The sequence below is a fragment of the Triticum urartu genome, chromosome 3A (assembly GCF_056163025.1).
Source record: "Triticum urartu cultivar PI428250 chromosome 3A, HENAU_Tu73, whole genome shotgun sequence".
NCBI classification, from domain to species: domain Eukaryota; kingdom Viridiplantae; phylum Streptophyta; class Magnoliopsida; order Poales; family Poaceae; genus Triticum; species Triticum urartu.
This window is the reverse complement of record NC_141875.1, coordinates 734,355,858-734,382,683: the sequence shown is the minus strand read 5'-3', so window position 1 is coordinate 734,382,683 and position 26,826 is coordinate 734,355,858. Positions and strand designations below refer to the sequence as shown.

General features: G+C 42.2%; 1 protein-coding gene and 1 pseudogene across 2 annotated transcripts; one reads left to right on the top strand and one right to left on the bottom strand.

The window, feature by feature from the left end:
- Nucleotides 1-648: 648 nt before the first annotated feature.
- On the bottom strand, nucleotides 649-2,178 carry LOC147982428 (uncharacterized). Of its 2 annotated transcripts, XM_087517331.1 has the most exons (3): nucleotides 1,982-2,178; nucleotides 953-1,708; nucleotides 649-793 (listed from the first exon to the last, which is right to left on the bottom strand). In XM_087517331.1, the coding sequence occupies exons 1-3, from the start codon at nucleotides 2,176-2,178 to the stop codon at nucleotides 649-651; spliced, it is 1,098 nt and encodes a 365-aa protein (XP_087373457.1). The 2 variants fall into 2 exon arrangements, with proteins under 2 accessions (XP_087373457.1, XP_087373456.1); XM_087517330.1 differs by having other exon boundaries at nucleotides 953-2,178.
- A 3,621-nt stretch (nucleotides 2,179-5,799) lies between these two features.
- Nucleotides 5,800-11,097, top strand: LOC147982427 (uncharacterized; annotated as a pseudogene).
- The last annotated feature ends 15,729 nt before the right edge of the window (nucleotides 11,098-26,826 follow it).

Sequence of the window (26,826 nt, the reverse complement as noted above, 5' to 3'; positions counted from 1 at the left end):
AAGTAACCCCAAACATTAACACACATGCTTTGTTCTTGGCTCTACTATGCCTTTTGTGTAGCATTGAAGGTCCTTTTTCTCTTATCATAAACAGAGGCGATGTAATCTCTTTTAATATTCTATCTTTTGTAAGCATCAAGATGCATATATTCTTTATATTTTAATGTCATTCTATTTTTCATGGATTGTATTAATACTCTTCCCCTTTTCAGTTTCCATCAGGACATTTCCTGCCAATATTGCAATGCAGTTTCGTTGAGATGGAGAGCTAACTCTCTGTCCTCTGAACTGTTAGATGAGAGTCCCTGCCAATCACCAATGCCTATTTGATTTGTTGAATTTTTGTTTGCTCTTTTTGTGAGATTTTTCGATGAACAAATGATTTAGTGCTCACTATATTTGGTCACTTACAACTGAAAGACCACTAATATTGATATTTCTAAAAGGAAAATGGAAAATATTTGTATTTGTATTGTGTATTGTTCAATCTCATGAAATGTGTTTAATTTATCCGAGAGACAACGTAGTCAACAAGTATATTCAAACTATCATAATTTCATTTGTGTAATTATCCAACTTTTATTGCTAAGATTCCCGCGGCAACGCGCGGGGTGTCATCTAGTAATAATAAAGAACGAATCCAGTTCCTTATGCGGTCGTGCCATGCTGCTTCGCCTTCTTGGATATGCTGCTGTGGACCATGCCCTTCATATTGCTGCTTCTTTTTCGATGCTGCCTTTTAATCGTTGGTGTTGTCTCGTCATTTGGAGGTGGCAGGGCACACTTGAACTCCCTATTCAAAACAGAAAATACTATTAATGCACTTGCATTAGATGAGTGAGCAAGCTGAGTAGTAACCCTGAACCACAACAAGATAAATTATCAAGAATACTTTGTGAAAAGAAAACAAAAATGATGAATGCATACATGCCAAAATGGTAACCATTACTACCTTGTAAGCCGAGAAACGAAGATTGCAGGCCACTCAATCTCCATGGCTATGGCATCCGACGGGGATATGTGGACACCACGTGGCCAATCCTCCACCTCCTCAATTGTCCCAGTTTCTAGGGCGATGGTGTAAATGAGCTTGCGGTCGTCGTCGCTGATGAGCAGTGTGCCGCACTTCTCCCCCAAGACACGTAGCTCTCTTCCTCGAGTCATCTTCTCAAGTAGTTTTAGCTCGATGGTCCGGGTGCATAGCCATTCGGATGTAGCGTTAATATTTTGTTGGTTTTCTTTTTGTTGCCAGATATCCAGTTGGGGAATTTTCCATTGAGTACTTAGCAGTGATAGTCTCTCATCCATGGCTAGAGTAAGGCACGGGTTAGTCTGGAGGAAGTTGTAGTTAATTTTGAAACGGTGCTTTGTGGTAGAGATGTTGCCGGTCCGGGCATTTAGACTTATGACACGAAAATATTGATCTGAGGTATAAATAAATACCCATTGTGCCATGCCACGGCACACAATGGCGTCGCTAAACAGCCCGTAGTGGCCCGATTCTCGAGTAATGTCCAAGAAATTGGTATGCAGGACACTCCAGCTTCCTTTGTCAGACGAGAACACATAGACACTATACTTGACGTCTTGGCAGCCACAGCCGACGATTACCACTTTGAAGAAAGACGAGTTGCGCGGCTCAACCGGCTGCGATGACTCACAGTCGGACCAACAATCCGCACCGGTTAGAATGGCATAGCCGTTGTCCATGTGATCGAAGGGCGAGCTGAACTTTAGAGCAGGGAGCATGTCGCACGTGCCGACAAGCGGATTGCATACCGCCAATTGGACGATGGTCTGGTCCACGCGGTCATAGGCGTCGCGCTGTTCAAGGAGAACGACAACAAGGCCATGGCGCGATACGAGCGGCGCCGCATGGTCAAATGGGCTTGCACGGACAGCGGGCACGAAGGAGCTCAGAGCCGATCGCGGCGTCGGGACAAACCACGGCTCCCGGCCAGGAAAAGGCCCTCCGCTGTCGCCCATGGCGAGGAAGCCGACGAAGGTGGAGGATGAGTGGCTGGCGTCTTGTGGCCAGCGGCGTCGAAGAAAGGACAGATCGGCGATGAGATGGCACCACTGCTTGCACGTCGTGCCACATCGGAACAGGGCAGCAGCATCCTTCACGCGGATGAGGATCTCAAGGAGGAGGTCGTCCGGGAGCAAGACTGCCACCATGACCGCGCCGCCAATTCTATGAAGGGAGCGCGTGGCTGCGTGAAACCTATATGTTGGACAGATCAGGGGATGATTAATTTGGGTTTTTGGGTCGGCGACTCGCTCTCGAGTCCAGGTATCCAACGACCAACGTATTAGGTCTTATTAGGTATTTATAGGTATTAGGTTGTCTCGCTCTCCCGTCCAAGTAGTAATACGCACTATATGACCATGCAAAAAAAAAAGTACGCACTATATATATATGGTATTAGTACTGCACCTTTATTTTTTGTTAATAATTGCTGCTGATTTGGATCAAAATATGGATCTCGCCACTTGCCATCTTGCATCCAATACGCTTTCAAACTGACAATTACCGATCTGTGCATCTGAGAACACCCAGCTCCCTGCTCATCTTGCATCCTCGGCGACGCCTCATTGTGTATGTTGCCTAATGATCGCACTATGTAATTTCTACCCTTCTATCAATGCAAAGATACACATCCAGCGTATTCACCATTGTTTTTTTTACTAATTTGTGATGTTATCACTAATTTTTCCTGAAATTGTTATATGCCCTGTTCGAAGCCAATCGTCTCTAATTTTCACTAAATTAATTAGAGAAGTTCTACACAGTACAAATTTAGTTCTGGAGTGCAAAAGGGCTAGCAAGGAAAAAGTGAGTTTAATATTGATCTCTCCAGTATGTCAGTTTTTTCGAAATGAACAAACAAACAACAAGAAGACTCGTCCATAATGACTGAATGTCTAAGTTTGGTGTCTAAACTCTATCTACATACCGGAAATTTATTTTGTCCCTCAATGGTGAAAACTGTCTAGGTTTGGTCCTCGCATCAATGAAAAGTGAGTTCTCTTTAGTGATCAATGAAAGTGATGTTAGGGCTGACACGACTGTGAATTCTCACTCATGGTGATCTAGCCTCTATCTCTAATTTTATTCATCTCTCCTACTTCTTTTTTCTAGGAAAGCCATCATGGCGGTTTTTATTGACCAGGAATAAGAGTTACATCGTCTACTAGAACTGCTCGAATAAAACCTGGGGATTCTTGCCACATATGTTTCCTCACCCTAAGCTGAGCTAGACTATGAGCTGCTCTATTAGGCTCTCTAGGACAGTGCAAAAAGATTACACGAGTAAAATTGTGACAAAGGAAAGTATTTCTCATAGATGGCTACCGCCACACCTAGAGAATTTCCGCCATTCTGCATGACTTCCACCACTTCCATGCAATCACATTCGACCAGGATCTTATTGCATCCGACGTTTCCTGCAATAATCAGGCCATCACGAAGTGCACATGCTTCAGCGGTTGACGGTGTATCGATTGTAAGGATGCTCCAGCTACGAGTTCTATCATGTATAATAGCACCTGTGTTCCCTGAGCCCGTGTCCACATCAAATGTTGCATCCACGTTCAGTTTGACAAAACCCTCTTGTGGCTTCTTCCAACCATGCCTGATGACTTGCGCCGTCTTTGATTTTTTCACTTTGGGGTAAATCAATGCCAACACCGAAATTGCTTGAGCAGATCTAACGGATGCTTGCAAAGACTCGCCCCGAATAAATTTTCATCGTTCTCACCATGTGTATCAGGATACAAAAGCCACCAGGTCGTACCTTCGGACTCCTACCAACAAAGGAGCATTGTTATTATCTAACAGTAGCCTCTCTAGGGGACCGATCCCGTCGACCACCGCAAAGCAAGCCTCGTCGATGATTTCTATGATCCTCAGGCGCGACCAGATTTCTTTACCCTTGGACATGAGAAGAACATATGGTTTATACTTCCACAATCAATGAATCATATAGGGAATTGGCTCCAACTCTAGATATGGCGATTAGCCAGGACACCATAGCAAGGAATCGCCCCATATAGTGATCCACAACAATGAATTTCCACCTTTATCGGTGTCCTTAAGTCCCACAGTGCCCCCCAGACTGCATTAAGCATAGATGAATCATATGGACTCATGATTCTAAGCTTCCGACAGTGCTGATGATCCCACTCTAGGTAATATGCTGATTTAACTGTGTAGATCCCATTCTTGTTATAATGTCATGAGACAAAGTCTTCCATCATCCCAATCGCTAGAAGTATTTTGAGGATTCTTTCGGCATCTGCCAGCCAAAAGAGCTCTCTCACTAGTGCTTCATCCCACAAACGAGCTTCATGGTCAATTAGTTCAGCTACTTTTGTGAGCACAATGTTGCCTCTCCTAGTCATAATCCTTCTATTGGGACTGCTTGGCATCCAGATGTTGTTCCCATCTCCTACACGCCAGATGTTTACTCATCTGTCCTACTTTAAAAAGACTCGACCGCTCATCCTTCATCCAACTTTATGTACACCCCCCCCCTTTGTTTTAATTTTTTTTCTCCCATCGGATTCCCATGAAACCATCTCAGCTACACCGCATCTTATTTACCTACTAAATAGAAATTATATTTTGTTGGTAGCCACTAAATGTTTACCAAGAAACATATTATTTTACACAATCACATTAATTATATGGGTAGGTAAATCAAGGGATGATGCACTAGAATATCGCATTAAAACCCAAATGCAATTATCTAGTTTTTTACTTCAAAAGAATCTAATTCATGTCTTAAGGCTTTCCTTTTGTCCGATTCCCTTGCACCCCTCTCCCACATAAGTTTGCCCTCGACCCCTCACCTGGTTTTACACCTCTATACCCACACCCGGTTTTAAATTTCCTAAAGGAGCAATTATGGTAACCGATCCTTGGTAAGCCAATTAATAATTTGGATCAATTGCTACGCCGCCGCTTAGATACGATTGCCTTTTCCTCCCCAAACCGTATGGCCCTCTTCGTTTAACTGATATCACCTCTCGAACCTCATCTCTAGGGTTTTGGCACCGCTAACCCTGTTTAGCTCCCTGCCCCATGCATACGGCGCTGCTAGCAACAGGTGGGCCCTAGGGTATCATCTACTAGTTTCTTAGTACCGGAGAGGGGTATGTCAAAGTGAAATATCTCTTGAAAATGGATACAAGACAACAAGTTGGAAATGGGGAGAGGACTACCGTTCAAGAAGAACCTATGGTGGGGGAATGATACTTGCTACAAGATTCCCCACCATTCAATAAATCTGGTGATCCTAAGATCAAGGTATGTGAAGCTTCTAGGTCAGGGGGAACTTTGGGGCTGAAGAACGCCTGTGTGGGACGAACTAATATATGAGTCATAAAACTTCTCCTTGGGGAGGATGAGCTGAGCTGAACGACTCTGGCCAGTCTACCACTAGCTCGGATTATAGGCAGTTAATTGACCGAGGGGAGTGGACAAATAGCAAGAAGAGTATCTTCAGCGTGTAGTTTCCTAAAGAAATCAAGATATTTATCTGGCACACACCCATGAACAGGCTACCTATGGGGTGTAGAATTTTTGGGGTTATCCCACTCCACGCAACACGGGGGAACCCTAAGCCGCGCCGCCACCGCTCGAAGACCCTGCTCTCCCTCGCGTCACCGCTGCTTTGCCCCCCTCCCCAAAATGCTGCAGCTACGGTCCACAGCCTGATCGGGCAAAGCAAAAACCAGAATCAAATCTGATAAAGAAAAAACAGAAAAACAAAAAACCAGTGGAAACCCAGAGTCATGGCTAAGAGTCGTACGGCTAGGAATCTAGGTGCCAGTGATTTTAAAACAAATAGATGGGGATTATCCCACCCGTTGATTTAATATATGATAGACTTTTTTTCTTTGAATAATGTGTATAATTATATATTTTTTAAGTTCTATTTTACATCAACAATATTCATAATATGAAATCATATACTCTTGGGAAGGTAGTTTTTTATTGATAATATGAAATCATCTCTCGTCATATTCCCAAGTTTCTCTTCTCTGCTCATCACATACCATCTTATCTAACCAACAAAACAGAGTATTTCAGGTCCAAAAATATGAATATACATCTCCAAATTGTAGTGCAATGCTGCATAAATCCTTCTTTTTATGGATGCTGGTGTTTACTTTGCGTGTGTTGGTCTTCTTGTAGTTCGGCAGATGGAGTTGCCCACGCTTTTTGAAGATATGCCTCCAAGTTGCCTGGTTGATGATCCAATGCTTCTTCACATCCGTGAACCTGCAAGGAAGACGGTGCTTCGTGCCGCTCAATTCGTTGTTGGGGTTTCATCCTCGATAGGTACTATAACATCATCCGGTCTCTTTTATTTTGTATATTGTTGTGGAAAACTTGATGTTTATTTGCTACTATATATATCCATGGATTTGCAGATGGTGAGCCGCTAACGTGGTGCTCTGGTTTCTGGATTGATTGATAATGAGAACAAAACCGGTACCGTTGTGACGAATGCACTTGTGATCCGCACAAAGCACACATCCAATGGTGCTTGGCATTGCAAAGATCAGTATGCTTGTGATGCTAAGGTGAGCTGATAGGCAAATGCATTTTCTATTTATCTGCCTCGCCAGTGTTCTGGTTGACTTTGCTTCTAGTCTAACCTAACTTTGTTCCATCTTAAGTTATCTCAAATAACTCTCTACTATGGTTTCATGTATCATCGCTAGTTGCAATTTACATGTATCATTATGTTTACTTGTCTAGAAACTTTTTTTACAAGTTTTGTCCAATGGATTGTTATGGTGTGCAGATGGTCTCTTTAGTAATCATTCTCTTACAAATGTCTTTTTAGGCTTATGTTGACTTGCGGGGTTACAAGGGTTACATCGCTGCAGAGGGCTACCTGCTCTATTACCAGAAGCACTATAATCTTGCTTTCTTCAGGGTGGGAGTGGATCCATCTGTTCAGTTACCCTCTTTTAGTGATAAAGTGAAATGTGCTCAAGACATTTTTGAGCTTGGAAGAGATGAATGTTTCAATCTGCTCATAAATCATGGTAGAGTGGAATATTCAAATCCAACCAATGATGAGCGGCATCACCATATGTACATTCAAGGTCCACAACGAGATCGTATGATACACATATACTCCACTCGCATCGTATCTAGTGTATTTTTAATGCTTTATTTGAATGTAACTTCTAATATTATCAATTCAAATGTTCTAGTATGATCTAGAAGGTCCTGTTTTTGACTTAGATGGGAAGGTTGTGGGAATGATCGGCAGTTGTTCAGGAGGGTCTTTTATACCTTCTTTAGCTTTACTCAAGTGCTTTCATCTATGGAGGAACTTCCAGTATGTTTCCTTTTCAGCTCTATTCTACTCTCAACATGATTTATTCCTTTGATTATTTCTTATTCTAAGAAGAATAAGTTCGGAAAATTGCATTTTGAGTTGTCTGTTTTATCTCTTTTGCTTCTCTTTTCCCATTCATTTTTTTCTTCATATTTTACAATTGCTATATTTGAATCCATAAATATTTATGTAGTAAAAATCATGTATAAGTAAGGTTAGGGACATAAACTTGATGAGTCCTAGGTACATATATAAGCCAATAGAGTCTTATATGTTTACAATGAGTATGTTTGAATAGATTTCTGTTAAATAACACATATAGCAAATATCATGTACAAGTGAGGCCAGGGGTGGAATCTTGATGAGGCGTAAGTGGAAAGGATCAAAGCAGAACCACACCAACCAAGATTGTGAATGATTCATCGTGAAATCTTTATGGAGGAAATGGGTGGTTAACACTCTATTGGCTTTCATGTGTTATCGTTACTCCTTTTATGTCTCATTATGTGTTGTTTTGGACATTTATATGGACTTCAAGGTTACACTTTGATCATCTGTTTCCTAAAATACGTGTCTTTTCATAAAAACGATTATTTATTATGCAAGTATATTTTAAGGTGATGTCATTTTTCTCGATATTAATCCTAGATCTTAAAATGTTGAGTGGCATGCATTCCAGAAGGACACACACATAAAATTAGGTGCAAAGCCAAGTTTCCTCTTAACTTCGATAATCATTTTCCATGTACCACAATCATATTTCTAGGTATGTGGTGTATCTACTCTAATATGTAACAGACAAAGGTTTTGTGGTAACTTTATTGGTGTTGATTCTAGCAAAATATGTTTCTTATTTGTATATAAGGTTATGGCATGTCCTCTTTGAGCTTCTTAGAATGCTATTTATGTCAAATTATTTTATCTAGTGTGGTATTGGCTATTTATAAACATGTTGGGTAGATGGTTTTAACAAGAATTGTTCATTTAGGATGCCTTATGTGCTCATGTTTACATAATTGAAATGTATTTAATTTATTTTTTCTACAGGCGCATCCCTCGATCGAAATTTAATGCCATCAGCCTTCTAAACCCTGCTCATGTTGAGCATATATTGGTCGAGTGTGAGATTGATGATTGTCTTATTATTACGGTGGTAGATATTGTTTGTTGTTGCTTTCATAAGTTTTCTTGTTTGATCGTTCATACTAAGTATTAGTTATTGCAATTCAACCTCAGGTGTCTGAGGAGTCTCCTGCCGAAAAATGTGGAATTCGAAACGGGGACGTTATTGAATGTCTCAATGGAAAACGCATTTCTAATACTGTGGAGGTTAGTGCATTATATGTTTATTATTGTTAGGTTTAAGTAGAATGAATAGATATATGATATTTACATGACATTTGCATTCTACTATCATTGTTTCAGAATACATGTCTTTAGCCTCTCCATTTTTATTCAAAATATTTTCCCTCCAATTCCTATTCAGTTTAGGTCACTTTGTTCCTATATTGCCCTTCATTGATTTCATCATGAAAAGGACTAATTAACTCTGGTTGATGCTTGCGCTTCCCAATTAACACTTCTTGTGCTTGAGTGCCTTGCTTTGCGATGCAAAAGAGGTAACTTAGTGTCTTTGTTTGGAAAAAATCAAGACCGCACGAAAACATACCGGGCGGAGCAAACGCACGCTGTAATCCATAACACCCAATGCTGCTCAAAGACCATCTTATTCAGAACTACCTCCAAGAACAAAAAGTCAACTTTCTTATGCCTTTGTCAGATCAAACTTGTAAGTAGAGCAGTTGTCATCAGGTTTCTTGCACTGTTGAATTGGATAACATGAAAGCACTTAGTCAATGGACATGATGGCATTATCCAAATCATCCGCCCGTGTACGAAGCACTCTAAGCTTTAGAGTGAAGCTTCAAGAGAATCATGTAATGGATTAAGCATTCGGCCACAACTTTGTAAATCACATCACATGGTTAATAGGTCTGAAATCTGTGAGTTCTTTCTGGTTAATTACCTTTTAGGAAAGGCAATAAATGTGTTGTCCAACCCAGCCAGCATAATCCCTGATCTGAAGAATTCCTTGGCTGCATTGATAACATTTTCTCTCGGTGTGTCTCACTTTGGAAAATCTCGCTGGAAGGGTTGGGTGTCTTGATGGGACCTATTTCAAACAGAGCATCACGTATTTCGCCATCACCCAATTCTCTTTACAAGGACGTGTTCCTATACTCCTTGACTTTGTGCAGTCTTTGGTGTACATCACCTTGAAGATATCTGAGACCAGCTGTTCAGATGTTTCTGCATTGTCCACCCAATTCCCATCTGCATCTTTCAGTTTCTTGATCATGTCTATCTTCATATGGAGTTACTTGGTCTCTGGTTTCCTTCTCTCAGACACTGTCGTCAACATCACCTGAAACTTTCTTGATACCGTTTGCTGGAAATATTAACATTTCACTCACAATTAATTTGTATGCCAGCTCACACTTAATCTTGTGCGCAACTCTAAAATGTTATCTATTTTCAAATGTTGGGAGTATTACTTTATGCTATTCTTCTCTTTAAATTATTGTTGTTGTTTATCAGTTGGAAAACATGTTGCTGAGCATAATGGAGAAGAGTGGAGATAACATTAATTCTGATCTGGATTTGGAGGTAATTTTATTTTAATAGTGATTTACTTGATATGTTCATTCGTGCATTATACGGAACCGTGATTAGCACAATTTTGTCACTAAGAAATATGTCTCGTTGTCTTTACAGATTCAGGTATACTTCACGCGTACAGAACTTCGGAGAATCAAAGTACTAACGGTGAATGTATCTGAAGACGGTGAATATTGTGAACCATATATGCAACACGTATGCATTTTGTCTCGGCCAAGTCTTATTTAAAGATGAGCTATATTGTTTGTTCCATGTTTCAAGTACATCTTTGTCATTAACTACTTGAGATAATCCCATTCAACCCAATCATATGCTTTGGTATTATTAAATCTTTGATAGCACAAGCTTCGGATATGCCATGACAACGTTATCGGAATTAACGTGATTGGCACTAATGCACTCTGTTCCTCCTCAATTAATATCATCCAGAATCGGCCAGTCTATCTGTATGAGCTTCCTAAACGATCTTACATATTACATTGCACAAAGTAATTTACTGAAATTGAGTAAGAGACAGAGGATATTTTTACCTTTGGGATGAGGACCTAGACTCCTCTATCACCTCTTGCGGCACGAGAACGCCATTTAGAAAGCCAAGAACTTCCTTAGTGATGGTGTCACCAATTAGGCACCAGTGCTCTTGGTAAAGCCTAATGTAAAACCATCAATGCCCGTGATCCTGTTGGGCCCATCATAAACAGAACCTTTTTCACCTCTTCTTCTGAGAACAAAGCACACTGAAAGGCATTCATATCAGCTGTGAATTTTCTTGGGATGTACTGGATCACCAACTATGGACGAAGATCAGCTTGGAAAAGGTTACTGTAGAAATAAGTTGCCATAGCTTGAAGATTTTCTTGAGCAGTTGCCAAACTATCATCCTCCTACACCAGAGAAACAATGTGCATAGAAAACTATATTTATATGTGTAGTTGACTTCATTTACATGGATATAAATACTAGCTTTTTTAACTTTGTAAAACATTTGCTTCAACTGAGTTTTATTTATTTGTAGCTCCCCGCTGGTAACTTGATGCAGCACTTCACCAAGTGAGCCCAGGCAAGTGACAATTGATTTCTTTGCATTTTTATTGTGGTGTGAAGTATTTGTGTCGTCCTGTGATGTTTGAACAATAAATAGAAGAGCAGGGGGTCATCTTTTAAATGACAAAAATAGATGTTTTCTCAAATCCCTATACTCTACCTGTTTCAGTGCCTAGTCTTTTGGGAGACACTCAAATTATTAGTATTTCTTATTTTCCTCTAGATATTCCCTAGATTACCATTATATGGACCAAAATTTAAAACAAGGGTGATGTTGGGAATATAATTATGTACGTAAGCCGGCCAGGAGGGGCCGGGTTACGCAAAGAGAAGCCCATCTGAAGCCCAAGACCAAGATGTGAAGATGGCGGTTCAGTAAAGGGTCTAAAAGCCCACAGACGATTTAGGGCCCATGGTGATAAGCCACCATAAGGGCGCAACTTGTATTGTAAGGTAGAAATAACTAGTCACCGAGCCGGACACTATTTATGAGCCGGCCAGGACTCTGTAAGCCGTAGGGCGTCAACCCGTGTATATAAGGGGACGACCCGCTGGCGGCTTAGGGACAGGAAACAAGAGATCGAAAACCGGGCATAGCGTATCTCGCTCCCTGGTCATCGAAACCTCAAGCAATACCAACCCAACTAGACGTAGGCCTTCCTTCACCGTAAGGGGCTGAACTAGTATAAACCTAGCGTGTCCTTTGTCCCGATTAACCCCTTTAAGCTTCCTAGTTGCGATGGCTCCACGATCAAGTCCTTGCAAGAGGACATCTGCCGTGACAATTCCACGACAGGTGACATATTTGGCGAAAATGCCCACCTGGTGCAAATTAAAGACCAATTGGATGTGTAGTTGTGTGAATAGTTATTTTGCTATGACTGTATTGGATTTTAAATATTGTTATGCACAAAAACGCTCTCTAGTTTTAAAAATAATTGAGGTGAGATTTTAAAACACTTGTTGAATATTTTTTATGGAGTATCATGCAAGAGTACTGTAGTGTGTTTTTCCTCCCTTACATTGTGTGCTCTTTTTACAGGCAATATAATGTGTACTTTTTCTTTGACAGGTCAGACGAATTGCAGTGGAGCACCAGGAGGGAGAGGAGGAGGTAGCAGTTAATTGGACCTTTGTTGAGCATTTTGTAACAACACTACGAGTAGGAAATCCCCGAGTACTCCACGTGCGGCGACGAAGCCTGCAGGTACTGTGCAGCATGTCGCTAGTAGTGTTTTCTCAGCAGCAGGTGTATAAGCAGAGGTATTGCACTTGTTGTTGCAACTCTAGAGTAATAGTAGTAGCCCTCATCATCTTAGCTTAGATGTCCATCACTCGAGTGAGGAGTGAAGTAGGAGATGGCCGACGGCAGCAACGCTCATTACTGATTGTCCAATCGTCCTTCTGGAAATGTTGATTGATTGTATGTATGCCAAATTATTCCTTTGGGGTGGTTCTTCACGTGTGCCAACAAAAAATGATCTCACAGTAACCGCTTGGCATGAGTGGTTCGGTATCTCCAAAAAAAGTCAACAACTGGGAAAAAATCTTGCAGTAGATACCCGCCTGGTCCCTCCGACCATTTCGAGTGGTCTCAACAAGTTAGATTTCTAGATTCCGTTGAATGGGTCATCCAGAGGGTCATCCAGAGAGAGAGAGAGAGAGAGAGAGAGAGAGAGAGATTTAGTAAAGCCATGTGATTAGTAATGTAGCTATGCAAACTAGGCATTTTGATGACAAAGCAATCATGAATAAAGATTGAGATGGTAACAGCAGCAGTGTCACCGTAACATATGGCATGCACGAGAAACTTTAACACATTGGCAAAGTGGCCGAAACAAAACTAGAATATTTTACTAGGCAAATGATTGAGATGGTAACAATTACACAACACAACACATGCATAGGAATTTTGGATCGAGAGCAGCGAATTGCAGGAAACAAGTAAGAGTATATTGCATTACCACTACCTACCTAAAGTAGACGATATTCTAGGATATGCTAACATGGTGTTTTTTGAAATTTTATAATAAAGTTTCATCCAAAAATTATAGTTTATAAAAATAATTTATGCATAGGTTATATTTTATTTAACATAATATTTGAAGTGACAATAGACCCATCCAAAAATAATTTATTCATGGGGAGGAGGGGGGGGGCAATGCCCCCCTCCCCCATGATAAGGATGTAAGACCCATTTAACATGAATTCGTCTCGCGGGAATATGTAAGATTCAAGTGTTCGCTGATGTGTTGACATACCTTGGCTCGTAGAGAAACTCCAGCCTCCACTGCAACATCAACAGTCAAACCACTGTGTTCTAGGGAATCTGAAAGCCGTGAAGTTTTCGGTTTCAGCTGGGGCAAAATTTTCTATTTCTGCTAAATGTGCGACGACCCATGAATTCCGTAGGACTACTCAAACATAAACTCATAGGACAAGACCCCCCCCCCCCCCTTGGCCAACCACCGCGGTGTGAATATCCCTTTTGGGTGATTCTTCATGCGTGCCAACGAAAACTGGTCTCGCAGTCGATCGATACCCGCCTGGTCCCTCCGACCATTTCGAGCGGTCTCAACAAGTTAGATTTCTAGATTCCGTCGAACGGGTCATCCAGAGAGAGAGAGAGATTTAGTAAAGCAATCATGAATAAAGATTGAGATGGTAACAGCAGCAGTGTCACCGTAACATATGACATGCACGAGAAACTTTAACACATTGGCAAAGTGGCCGAAACTAAACTAGGATATTTTACTAGGAAAACGATTGAGATGGTAACAATTACACAACACAACACATGCATAGGAATTTTGGATCGAGAGCAGCGAATAGCAGGAAACAAGTAAGAGTATATTGCATTACCACTACCTACCTAAAGTAGACGATATTCTAGGATATGCTGACATGGTGTTTTTTGAAATTTTATAATAAAGTTTCATCCAAAAATCATAGTTTATAAAAATAATTTATGCATAGGTTATATTTTATTTAACATAATATTTGAAGTGACAATAGAACCATATTGTTTAGAACTTCATAGTTTCTATGTATCATTATTGTATATATCGTACACTTTCAATATGTTAAAATGATACACTCACAAATGTGAGGGCCACCTTACTAGTTTAAGAAATAGGAAAAGGAAATACTGTGGAAAAATTGTTGGATGTTATTCAATGAATTTCAAAAATTAAAATTCTCTAGCCATTGGTACAGTAACAAGAGACGTTGGGGAAAATTTTAAATTGAGAATGTTTGAACATGTATCTTTTTTTTCAAAAAAAAATCGATCTCATAGATCTGGCCTGATGTGAGATCTCACAAGTCTCTCCCCATTTTTTGCTGTAGACCAACAATCTCCAAATCTATTTGCGTACGTTGCTCAAGACACATGCATGCGTTGGTGTTGCCGGCATTGCCCTGTCCTACGATTGCTGAAGGATTTTTCTAAAACTCCATGCTTGATATGCTTGATAATTGTTTAGTATACAACACACTCCTTGACAAATAACCAAATAACATTAGTATAAATGTTTACACACACACACACACACACACACATTTTAGTTTGTTATTTATAATCACCGAGAAATAACTATTTATAAGTCAATGCTAACTATCTGGTTCAAAACATTATGATTCAGAACATACGGGACTCTTTCCTCCCCCTAAAAAAGGGCGACTAGTGCAAATTATTCCTCCCCTCGAACTTCGTTGGTGAGCCCGTAGATTCACCTCCCCTATGCCTGCCACTTCGGCGGCCAGTGGCGGTGAGGGGATCCCGAGTGCCTGGCTCCGGTTAGTAGATATGTTAGGGATTTAGTCCTCACAGGGGCAATGACTCTTCTCTCAATCGGTCTTCCAGACTCCGTTTGGCACAAATTCCTGTAGGCTTCATGGGGCGGTGACGTTAGGGTTCTCTCCGTGCTTATCAAACGGCAAGATTGGGTGTCAGGTATGTTTGAGACTGATTCAAGGGTTCAAAGACGCCGGTCCTTAAGGGGACATGCATGACGACTTCCCGGTTGTCATTGGCAAGGTCAGGCGACTCTGGTATGGCAGCAGTGAAGTCAGTGCATCGATGGCTCGTTCTAGCGGCCGCGGTGGTAGTTCGTTGGTCTATAGACTTTGATGTAATTTTTATTATGTTAGGCATGCTTTGTACTTATGATGAATCTTTATAATAGATATGAGTATTTTTTGAAAGAAAAATTATCAGTATTCCATTTCATAGACAAGATTCCTTCTAGTAAAAAATGGGTTGGAAAGAACTCCATAGGGCGATTTTCAATTAATGTGGATTATTTCTAAGTCTAATCAGCTAGTCACTCCCAATATATTTAGCTTAACATGAGGGGCCAAACCTAGACAGTTTTGACAATTATGGACAAGAATATATGATATTAAAATTCAAGAGACCGAAGTTGGACTTTTGCAAATAACCGAGGCATAAAAAATATAGACACTTTTGCTTTCTTATGAGCTGGTATTGTACAGTCAAATGAAAAATATCCATCGATCCAACCTCTCACCTTTTTTGAGAAACACCATACAACTGCGACGCACACCCTCACACCACCACCAATCACCCCCCCCCCCCCCCCCCCACACACACACACACATGTTGCGCCTACTGAAGACCGGGTTGAGGTTGCAGAGTTTGAAGATTGACGAAGTTATCACAGACGCCTCAACATCAACGGAAACATAACCTCCCAAATGCATATAATCCGCAGTAACGAGGCACCAAAGCATCAAACATGATACTTTTGACCTCTGATGGGCTGGGTATCTCTATCCTCCTAAATCCTAACCATCCAACAAGTTGGTTCTTGATCCAACCTCTCATCTAAACCTTACATAGATCATGGTTACTCCCTCCGATGTTTATATACGAGATTACTTTATATTTTTTATGTCTAAATTTGAACACTAATTTTATCAACAAAATATGAGTTATATGCCACAAAAATCAATTTGTCATGGTCCCACGCATGCATGTTGCAAAATAAAATGGGAAGGAAATTAGTTTAAAAAGTTAGAATATGCTCATATATACGCGCGTAAACTCACCCCTATGAACCCTGATTGACTGGGGATACCACTATCCTCCTAATCATCGAAGCACATGTTGGTTCGCAAATTAGTATAATATACTCCCTCCGTTCCCTAATATAAGACCTTTTAGCTATTTTGAAATATTGACTAGATACATACTTAAATGAGTGAACATACATACTAAAATGTGTCTAAATACATACGAATCAAGAAAAAAAATAAAAGGTCTTATATTAGGGAACAGATGGAGTAATTAACATCTACTCCTAGTAACTGATTGCATGCATGTTACGATATGTACATGTTGCAGTGGCATGCAATTGTTGTTTTTTTTTCTTTTTCGAGGGGAGCATGCAATTGGGTTAGATGTCGTGTTAAGCACGATCTCAAAGCGAACCAACCTGTAGTTGAGATGGTGAGGTGAACAGTGGTATTCTCAACCCATCAGGGTTTAAATCCTGGTCCTGGTGCTTTCATTATTCCTGGATTTATTTCAGGATTTCCCGCGATGCGCTTTCAGTAGGAGGAGACGTTCCGGTCGACGACGAGACGCCTACGGTGACTTCGTAAATCTCAAGATGATATGTCGGCTCAGTCTCTCGGAGGTGCTCATAGGGGTAGGGTGTACGTGTATACTTTCATAAGGATGAGTGTGTGCATGTGTATATGAGCGCTTGTGTTTGTACTAATGCTAAAAAAACACGATCTCAAAATATACGTACGGAGTTCAGATGAATGTTCGGAAACCCTATGCAAATCAGCAGCCCAACCGTACGCAAACTAAATATATTCGCCTCGGATCGAGGGAGGATTCTTTCTCGCAAAAGAAAAAAAGGAAAGATGGCCGGATTACTAGGCGGCGGCAACGGCGGTCTCCGACGATGTCCTCGGCGAGATCCTGGTCCGACTGAACGATGCGGCCGACATGCAAGTGATGGTGCGGCCTCATCACCGATCCATCCTTCCTACGGCTCCGGTGGCCGGAGCAAGCGCGCCCATCCTTCGCCGGATTGTTCATCAAGGACCGTGAACGTGCACCTTGTTGTTTGCGAGCGAGTTGGCTTCAATGCTACCTACTAAACTTTCTTTTTTTGGACAACGCTAATGTCCACACATATGGTGAGAGCGACATCCGCCCATACGCCCTATAACACACAGACTGCGCCACGTCACCGCATGCATGCATGTAGCAATCTTTTTAGATTTTCAGTTTTTAAAATATTTTATCTCTTAGATGAAAAATCCGATTGAAAATCTGTTTTAACCACTAAATACCTCGCGACGAGATCTTCGAAACTAGATCTCATATCAATATATTTCGACGAATTTTTCTTAAGTTAAAAGATGCGATGTCTATTGCACATGAATTGCCATGGTGTTTACACCGAAGTTGCCATAATATGTTTCAGCTATTTTCTTCTACATTTAAAAGTAAATTTTGACATTTATTGTTAGAGTTGTGTCGAATATTATTGTACAAGTTATGTTACAGTTGGACTTGGAGTCGTACGGTGTGTGGACAGAATATGGAGTCGTGTCCAAGTAGGACACTTGTATCCTAGACCTCTCATATATAGCGAGGGTAGACACACGATGTAACCTATGCCAACATAATAGCACGGACACGTGGGGGAGCCGGCGGCGTGTGCCGGCGCCCGGGCGGCCGGGGTGCGGTATTGTGACGGTGTCATGGGAAGGAGCGCCCGTAGTCATGCCCCGGGGATGTAGCCTTATCGGTGAACCTTGTTAACAAATCTCGGTGTCGTGCTTGTGTGATTGTTTGGTCCCTAGTAGATCGATGGAGCGCTTTGAACTTATTATAACAAGTGGTATCAGAGCTAGGTTATTCGAAGGCTGTGGATTGTTGATCTTGAGGAAGGAGCGGAAGAATTCGTCCGATCGAGTTGATCGAACAACAATTCGATGGTGTGGCGAATATATCTGCTGGAGATAGCGATCGGAAGCAGGCGATGGCGTCAGGAGTCTTGCAGATCGGGTCGGTACCAGATCGATCTGGCGCGTCTCGGCGGGATGCAGTAGAACAAGCGGCGGCGACTCAGATCGATTCCGCATGGTGATCTGGCCTACAACGGAGGCGGACGGAGCGTGGTGGTGGTGGACTGAGGCGCAGAGGCCCGGGTGGCAGCTGGCCTAGCAGGCCAAGGCCCAAGTCATGCGCAAGGCGGCTGGTGGCAGCAAGAAGCTACCGTGCAAACTTCCAGGAGCTGGTATGGCGTCGCGGTGGAGCTGATGAGCGAGACATATGCCTTGTTTGCTTGTTGTTTGCTGCTGATGTGCTGATTAGAGGAGAGATTTGTTTGTAAAACAAAAGGGAGCTACGCAACAGATTGAAGCATCCATCGGCGGGAAGAGATAGAAAAAGCTACTTGACATACATCCTACAAGGGCACGTGATGGAGTTTGGAAACTATTTTTTTGTGATCTCCACGGCTAAGTGCACAGGGAAGGCTTATGGTAGAGTTTGTCTTTATTTCTTCGTACACGGGTTGTGTACATGGATGGTAGCATGATGATCTGTGGTGCGCGTGGCGAGGATGGTGGCGTACATATAAGGCTGAGGAGTCTGGAGTGCGTCGTGGCAGGACCATGCAAACACAGGGCGTCAAGCAATGCACGGAGATGTGCGGGCGGACACGACGCAGGATGGAGCATGGTTGCAGTCGGATAATTTCGGCTGGGTTGGACTGGACAGTCTGGCGGATCGACGTGGATGTTGGTCAAAGCAGAAGACGGTGGTGATTTCAGCGACGACGACATAGGAGCGTGATGCTGATGGTGACCGACTTTTGGGGCGTGGAGACACGTGGTGCAGGTCTAAGGGCTTGTGTGGCTTCGACAAGACTATGGCGCAGGGTTGATTCAAGGCGGTGTACACATGAGAGAGCTTGAAGTCGACAGGGCGCAGGGTAGCGCGGCCAGCTACATAGAGTCATGTTGAAGGTGGAGTTGGAGTCTGATGAACGACTTCACTCTGTGCTGATGGAGGGGCTACAGCGTAAGAATTTGGAGAGTCGAAGCCTATTTCAGCGGTATAGCGAGAGACACGTGGATCGGACTAGGCGCCAGTGGTCTGATGGAGGCGTGATACTCGGCATCGGTCGGGATGATCGATGGTTCTCTGCAATAGGAGTTGAGGCAGTGGGGGCTAGCTACCCAGGAGACTCGACCAGGACAGCAGAGACTCGACGCAGTGATAGCGGCGAGGCGTGCGGTATGCACGGGACACAGCGACAGGCCAGGGCACTGGTGGTCTGTTGTTAGACAAAGTGTGCAAGGGGTGCTGAAGCAGTGTTGACGAGTACCGGATTCAAGTTGGTGACTGGGTCTATCGGTGCCGGTTGATGGACAGGAGTTGACCATGGAGAATCTGAGAAAGTGGCGGAAAGTCTGAAATTGTCAAAAGCTAGGAGAGTATATGGCCGTATATTCTGTGGTGTTCAGTGCACATGGCAAAGTGTGGATGACATGTACAGAAGGAGGCGGAGTGCTATAATTATGGGACATGTCATAGGCTATCCGGGGAAAAAAGATGAGACAACTGTGAATTTGACTCAGGGTGACACAGGGCGACGGTGAAATTCCTTCAAGTTTCAGACAGACAGTCAAGAAAGAGTGGTGATGTTGAGTTCAGGTAACTCTTATTTGTGGCGTCCAATACGTGAGTTGTTCATTCTCATGCAGACAGTGGTCGGTGTGTGATGGTGTTGAACGGATTCTTCGGAAGTTGGGAGCACAAAGTAGAGTATTGAGGAACTTAATTTTGCTTGAGTATTGACTGTGAAAAAGACGAGAAGGGACTACAGTTGCAGGTGGAGTCATATGGAGTTTGGGAGTAGCAGCGGTGCTCATGGCGTATCTCAAGTCCAATGTACATGGAGGTTCGACGCATGGACGAATTCAAGGTGGTTGAGAATATTCGCCAAGGTGGAGTTTGTTAGAATTGTGTCGAATATTATTGTACAAGTTATGTTACAGTTGGACTTGGAGTCGTACGGTGTGTGGACAGGATATGGAGTCGTGTCCAAGTAGGACACTTGTATCCTAGACCTCTCATATATAGCGAGGGTAGACACACGATGTAACCTATGCCAACATAATAGCACGGGCACGCGGGGGAGCCGGCGGCGTGTGCCGGCGCCCGGGCGGGCGGGGTGCGGTATTGTGCTGGTGTCATGGGAAGGAGCGCCCGTAGTCATGGCCCGGAGATGTAGCCTTATCGGTGAACCTTGTTAACAAATCTCGGTGTCGTGCTTGTGTGATTGCTTAGTCTCCGGTAGATCGACGGAACGCCTCGAACTTATTCTAATATTTATAAAATGGGGAACTAAGAAAGTAGACTTGCCATGAACTATAAACTAAAATTGCCATGATACAAGCACTTAAAATTGCCATGGTTCATAAAAATAATAATTTTCATGGTCAAAGACTGAAGTTGCCATCATCAAAATACTAAAATTGCCATGCTCTACAAACTGAAATTGCCACATGGCAACTTTAGTTTAAGCACTATGACAACTACAATGTAAACATCATAGCAACTTTTGAGAAAAAAAATTCATCAAAACATATCAACATGGGATCTAGTTTTGAAAATCTCGTCGAGACGGATTTAATGGTGAAAACGGATTTTTAATTCGATTTTTTAATTAGGAAATAAAACATTTTAAGCCGAAAACCAAAAAAATACTGCTGATGTCATTTGTTTTGATGTGGCGAAATGAGTGGTAAAGGATGCATGTGAGCGATGTGCAAGATGCCACGCGTGTGAGCGTTAGTTTTTCCTATCTTTTTTCTTGATTGATCTTTCGAGAAGAACTGAATTGATGGATCGGTCGCGCTCCTGGTAGTTCCGTTTTCCGTTGACCATGCTGCTTGACGTCAGCCTCACGACGTACACGGGATTGTTAGTTCCATCTCTCTCTTTGTTTTCACATCAAAAAAGAAAAAGAAAAGGAAAGATGACTCGGACTAGGGCATCCTCGTGCACTAGCGCCGGCGCACGCACGGGGACCCAGCGGTGCCTGGATACCACTTCCGGAGCAGAGGGAACCCGCATTGTTGGTGGTGAGTGGCATACCTGAAGGACGTTGGGAACGAAGTGGCCGGAGCTGCTCTGCTCCCCGAAAGGATTAATGCCATCCGCGCTTAAAGCAAATCATACGTTCCTTGGATCCTTTGCAAACTCATCCCAGTACTTCCTCTTGATTTTTCTCCGCTGCGACCCGTCAGCGGGTGCTCTCAACTTCCCATCTTTCTTTCGGTTCTCACTGTGCCATCGCATCAACTTGGCATGCTCTTCGTTTTTGAACAGACGTTTCAACCGTGGTATTATAGGAGCATACCACATCACCTTCGCAGGAACCCTCTTCCTGGGGGGCTCGCCGTCAACATCACCAGGGTCATCTCGTCTGATCTTATACCGCAATGCACCGCATACCGGGCATGCGTTCAGATCCTTGTATGCACCGCGGTAGAGGATGCAGTCATTAGGGCATGCATGTATCTTCTCCACCTCCAATCCTAGAGGGCATACGACCTTCTTTGCTGCGTATGTACTGTCGGGCAATTCGTTATCCTTTGAAAGCTTCCTCTTCAATATTTTCAGTAGCTTCTCAAATCCTTTGTCAGCCACAGCATTCTCTGCCTTCCACTGCAGCAATTCCAGTACAGTACCGAGCTTTGTGTTGCCATCTTCGCAATTGGGGTATAACCCTTTTTTGTGATCCTCTAACATGCGATCGAACTTCAGCTTCTCCTTTTGACTTTCGCATTGTGTCCTTGCATCGACAATGACCCGGCGGAGATCATCATCATCGGGCACATTGTCTAGTTCCTCTTGATCTTCAGCAGCTTCACCTGTTGCAGCATCATTGGGCACATGGTCTGGTTCCTCTTGATCTTCACCAGCTCCCCTCGTTGCAGCATCACCGTATTCAGGGGGCACATAGTTGTCATCGTACTCTTCTTCTTCGCCGTCTTCCATCATAACCCCTATTTCTCCGTGCCTCGTCCAAACATTATAGTGTGGCATGAAACCCTTGTAAAGCAGGTGGGAGTGAAGGATTTTCCGGTTAGAGTAAGACCTCGTATTCCCACATTCAGTGCATGGACAACACATAAAACCATTCTGCTTGTTTGCCTCAGCCGCATCGAGAAACGCATGCACGCCCTTAATGTACTCGCGGGTGTGTCTGTCACCGTACATCCATTGCCGGTTCATCTGCGTGCATTATATATAATTAAGTGTCCAAATTAATAGAAGTTCATCATCACATTAAAACCAAAGTGCATACATAGTTCTCATCTAACAACATATAGCTCTCCAGAGCATCTAATTAATTAAACCATACATTGAAACTATGTAAAACATTTCAATGCGAAAACAAATGCGATCATAATCGCAACCAAGGTAACAATTGATCCAACGGCATAATGATACCAAGCCTCGGTATGAATGGCATATTTTCTAATCTTTCTAATCTTCAAGCGCATTGCATCCATCTTGATCTTGTGATCATCAAGGACATCCGCAACATGCAACTCCAATATCATCTTCTCCTCCTCAATTTTTTTTATTTTTTCCTTCAACAAATTTTTTTCTTCTTCAACTAAATTTAACCTCTCGACAATAGGGTCGGTTGGCATTTCCGATTCACATACATCCTACATAAATAAAATCTATGTCACATTGGTCGGCATAATTTTCATAAACAATAAATGAACCAATAGTTATAAAGATAATATATATACCACATCCGAATCATAGACAGGACGAGGGCCGACGGGGGCGGATACCAAAACCATCGCACTATATAAGATGCAATAATAAAAGTAAGAAAATAATACAAGTATCTATGTAAACATACAAGTAAGAATATTTTTCCTTTCAGAAAGAAGATAAGAACAAGAGGCTCACCACGGTGGTGCCGGCGATGAGCTCGGCGCGGATGATCGACGGCGGTGAAGACGGGGACGGGGCGTGACAGACCGCTAAACCTAGACAAATATTATGGAAAATGGAGTTTGGAGGTCGAGCTTGGAGAGGAGAAAGCTTAAGTAGTGTGGCTCGGGCATTCCATCGAACACTTTGTGTGCATAGAAGGTGAGCTAGAGCACCACCAAGCCCTCTCCCCCTCGGCCAGAGAAAAACAGAGCACTGGGGTGCTCTGCTCGTGAGCGAGGGGTATATATAGGCACCTCATTGGTCCCGGTTGGTGGCATGAACCGGGACTAAAGGGGAGCCTTAATTTGGTCCCGGTTCAAGCCACCAACCGGGACCAATGGTGGTGGGCCAGGAGCGAGGCCCATTGGTCCCGGTTCATCCCACCAACCGGGACCAAAAGGTCCAAATGAACCGGGACCAATGGCCCACGTGGCCCGGCCGGCCCCCTGGGCTCATGGACCGGGACCAATGCCCACATTGGTCCCGGTTCTGGATTGAACCGGGACTAATGGGCTGACCCGGCCTGGACCAAAGCCCTGTTTTCTACTAGTGATGGCGGCAAAGAATGGCGGCAAAAAATGGCGGCAAAGAAAATAGCGGGAGAAAATGAAGGAAAAGAACGACGGGAAAGAAAATGGAGGATAAAAGAAATAAAATACAAAAGAATACTACAAATAAAATATCTACTAATAACTTAACAGAAACTAAAAGAATATGTCAAAAAATAAAGAAAACAATGTAAAGCAATTAAAATTAAAAGAAATAGCACAAAACCTATAAAACACTAAAACAGAACTGTTTCCATGAAAACCTAATTCTAAATAATCCTAAAATTCACCAATTAATTACTACTAATAAACAAAGTCACAAAAACCCAGTAGCAAAAAGAACAATATAAAAAGAATACTCCTAGCTCAAATTATAGGCAATCTAGTGATTTGAGCAAATTCATAAAAATTCAAATTCAAACTTTCAAATCTAGTCAAACTTGATATCTACAGAAACTTCATAAAATTTCTAATATAATGCAAAAATAATCAAATTAAAATACTAAAAATCCTAATTGATATGAATTTTCTAAAACAGTAGAGCCGGTGTTGGCTGAAGAGGGACTCTTTGGCCAACTGTTGGCCGAAAAGTCCTTTTTGGCCAGCGGTTGGCCGAAAAGTCCCTCTTCGGTCAACGGTAGGCCGAAAAGTCCCTCTTCGGCCAACAGGAGGCCGACAGGGTGATACTTTTGATTTTTCTACATTAGGGTGTATAGTTTCTGAATTTGCTATAAAAATCATCATAGTTTTAAAAAAAATCGAAGATCCATGTACCCGGTGGCCTTGACGTCAGGAAGAACATCCAAGGTACATCTTACTGTGATATTCAGATATTTGTCCGATGCATATACATATAGTGGTTCCCTTTTTTGTATGGGTTATGTTTCATACCTTTCTCATAGGCTCCAAATGGTCTGTTGTCAGCATCCAAAACAATGCGTAGAAATAATTTTCCTATGGGTCTTTTATGATCTTTACTTTGTAGGTCTGCAAGCACTACTGATGATGTTTTTTTATGTAAAAAATGATAATAGGAGCTCCTGGAATCTTTCCTGCATTTCCTGATGTACATTGCTTTTGGAACTACTTGTACAGTCCTGTGATCTTTTTTTCCCCTCTTCCTTCAACAGCACTTATGTTTTCCTTCTGTCGCTGCAAACTTATGTACGTTGGATGGGTATCTTGGTTCATTGGATGGGTTTCTTGTATCTTAGGATGTGATTTAAGTTCAGGGATGTCGTAGACTTTACACTAGTTAACACGTAAAAGAAGCTCCAAATTATGTTTATTTCCACCGCAATCCAATCCATAAGCCTGTTTCTAGAGATGCTTAAGCTCAAAAGAAGTAATCATTGCTGTCTTTCTCTTCAATGGATGTTATGTTTCCTTCAATGTTTGCTAATCATGCATTCTTCAGTTCATCAACTATGTGACAAATGCTTGATTTCATATTGATCTCCATGTCCTCTGTTTGTATTTCATGCAAGCCGAATTCTTCTTGTGAACTACTATCTCTGCAGCCCAACCAAAGAGAGGAAGCTCACCAATGAATTGATTTTAAATGCTGGCCAGTACAACGACAGCAGCTAAGGAGCAGCTTGAACTTGGATCAGTGGGCTAGGAGAACTGAGTTTGCAAAGTGTCAGAACGCAACAGCTTCGAAGGTAATTTTTTTACAATCCAAGTCATGGTTCTAGTACAACAATTCAAAGTGTCATGTCATTATCTCACCTCACGTGTAAAGTCCAAACTGAATAGCTAGTTACAAGTGCTTCAGTTGGGTTTAAAGATAGATGTACGCCCAAATTGCCAGTCTGAGGGGTTCTTTTGAGCTCCTAGATCTATTATATTCTGCCCTTGAAGTTGTTCTGCTTATGCGGACGCCAACATTATTATTTTGATTGAACGCACAACCTGAAATCTACATGCCTTGATACATTTCCTTTTGGTGCACACACGTGAGTAATGTCTCAAGGTTACGCTACACAGTACCATGTTTTAGCTATTCAGGTCGGTCAAATGAATTATCTTATGGGTGGGTTTGCAAATCTCTGTCCAGTACTTTAAAAATCTCAGCTTGTTTTTGGTCGATTAGTTAACTTGGGTTGCAGCACTATCTGTTGTTAAAACTGAACGTGATAGTCTTACCGACATGTCCTGTCTGTCCACTTTTCGATGACGACAAAGCTTAACACCTTTGTTCACTTTGCAGAAATGGGATATATGTATGTTATACTGTACCTGCTTTTTCTTATGATGAATGGTCAGTTCATGAACTATGCGACCAATGTTTGATTTCATATTGTTCTCTGTGTCTTCTGTTTCTATTTCATGCAATGCTGAATTCTTGTAAACTATCTCTGCAGGCCAACTAATAAAGACAGGATTGGAATGTCAGCTCACCAACCAGCGAGTTGATTTTGAATGCTGGTCACTATAACGACCGCAGCTCAGGAGCTTGCTCTTGGATCAGTGGGCTAGGACAAATGAGTTTATAAATGTCATAATGCATCAGCTTCAAGGTAAACACAAATACACTAATACAGTACAATCCGAGTCACGGTTCTAGTACCACAATTCAAAGTGTCATTCTATTATCTCACCTCACGTGTAAAGTGTAAACTGAATAGCTAGTCACAAGTGCTTCAATCGAGTTTGATGATAGATATACGGCCAAATAGTCCAGCCTGAGGGGTTCTCATGAGCTCCCAGATCCAATATATTTTGCCTTCAAAGTTTTTGTGGTTATGCTGACGCCAACATAATTATTCTGAATGAACGTACAACCTGAAATCTGCATGCCTTGAAACATTTCCTTTTGATATTAGCTCAGTCCATTTATCTTTGAGCGTTTTTGTAAATATCTGTCCAGTAATTTGAAAATCTCAGCTCGTTTATGGGTGGTTAATTAACTTGGGTTGCAGCACCCCTGATGTAGTCCTATCTTAATCGGGAAGTCATCAGTGTCGACATCACTTGTTCGAACACTTGTCACAACATTATCATACATGTCCTTGATGAGGGTAATGTACTTTGTTGGGACTTTGTGTTTTTTCAAGGCCCGCCACATGACATTCCTCAGTATCTTATTATAGGCCTTCTCCAAGTCAATGAACATCATATACAAGTTCTTTTGCTCCTTGTATCTCTCCATAAGTTGTCGTACCAA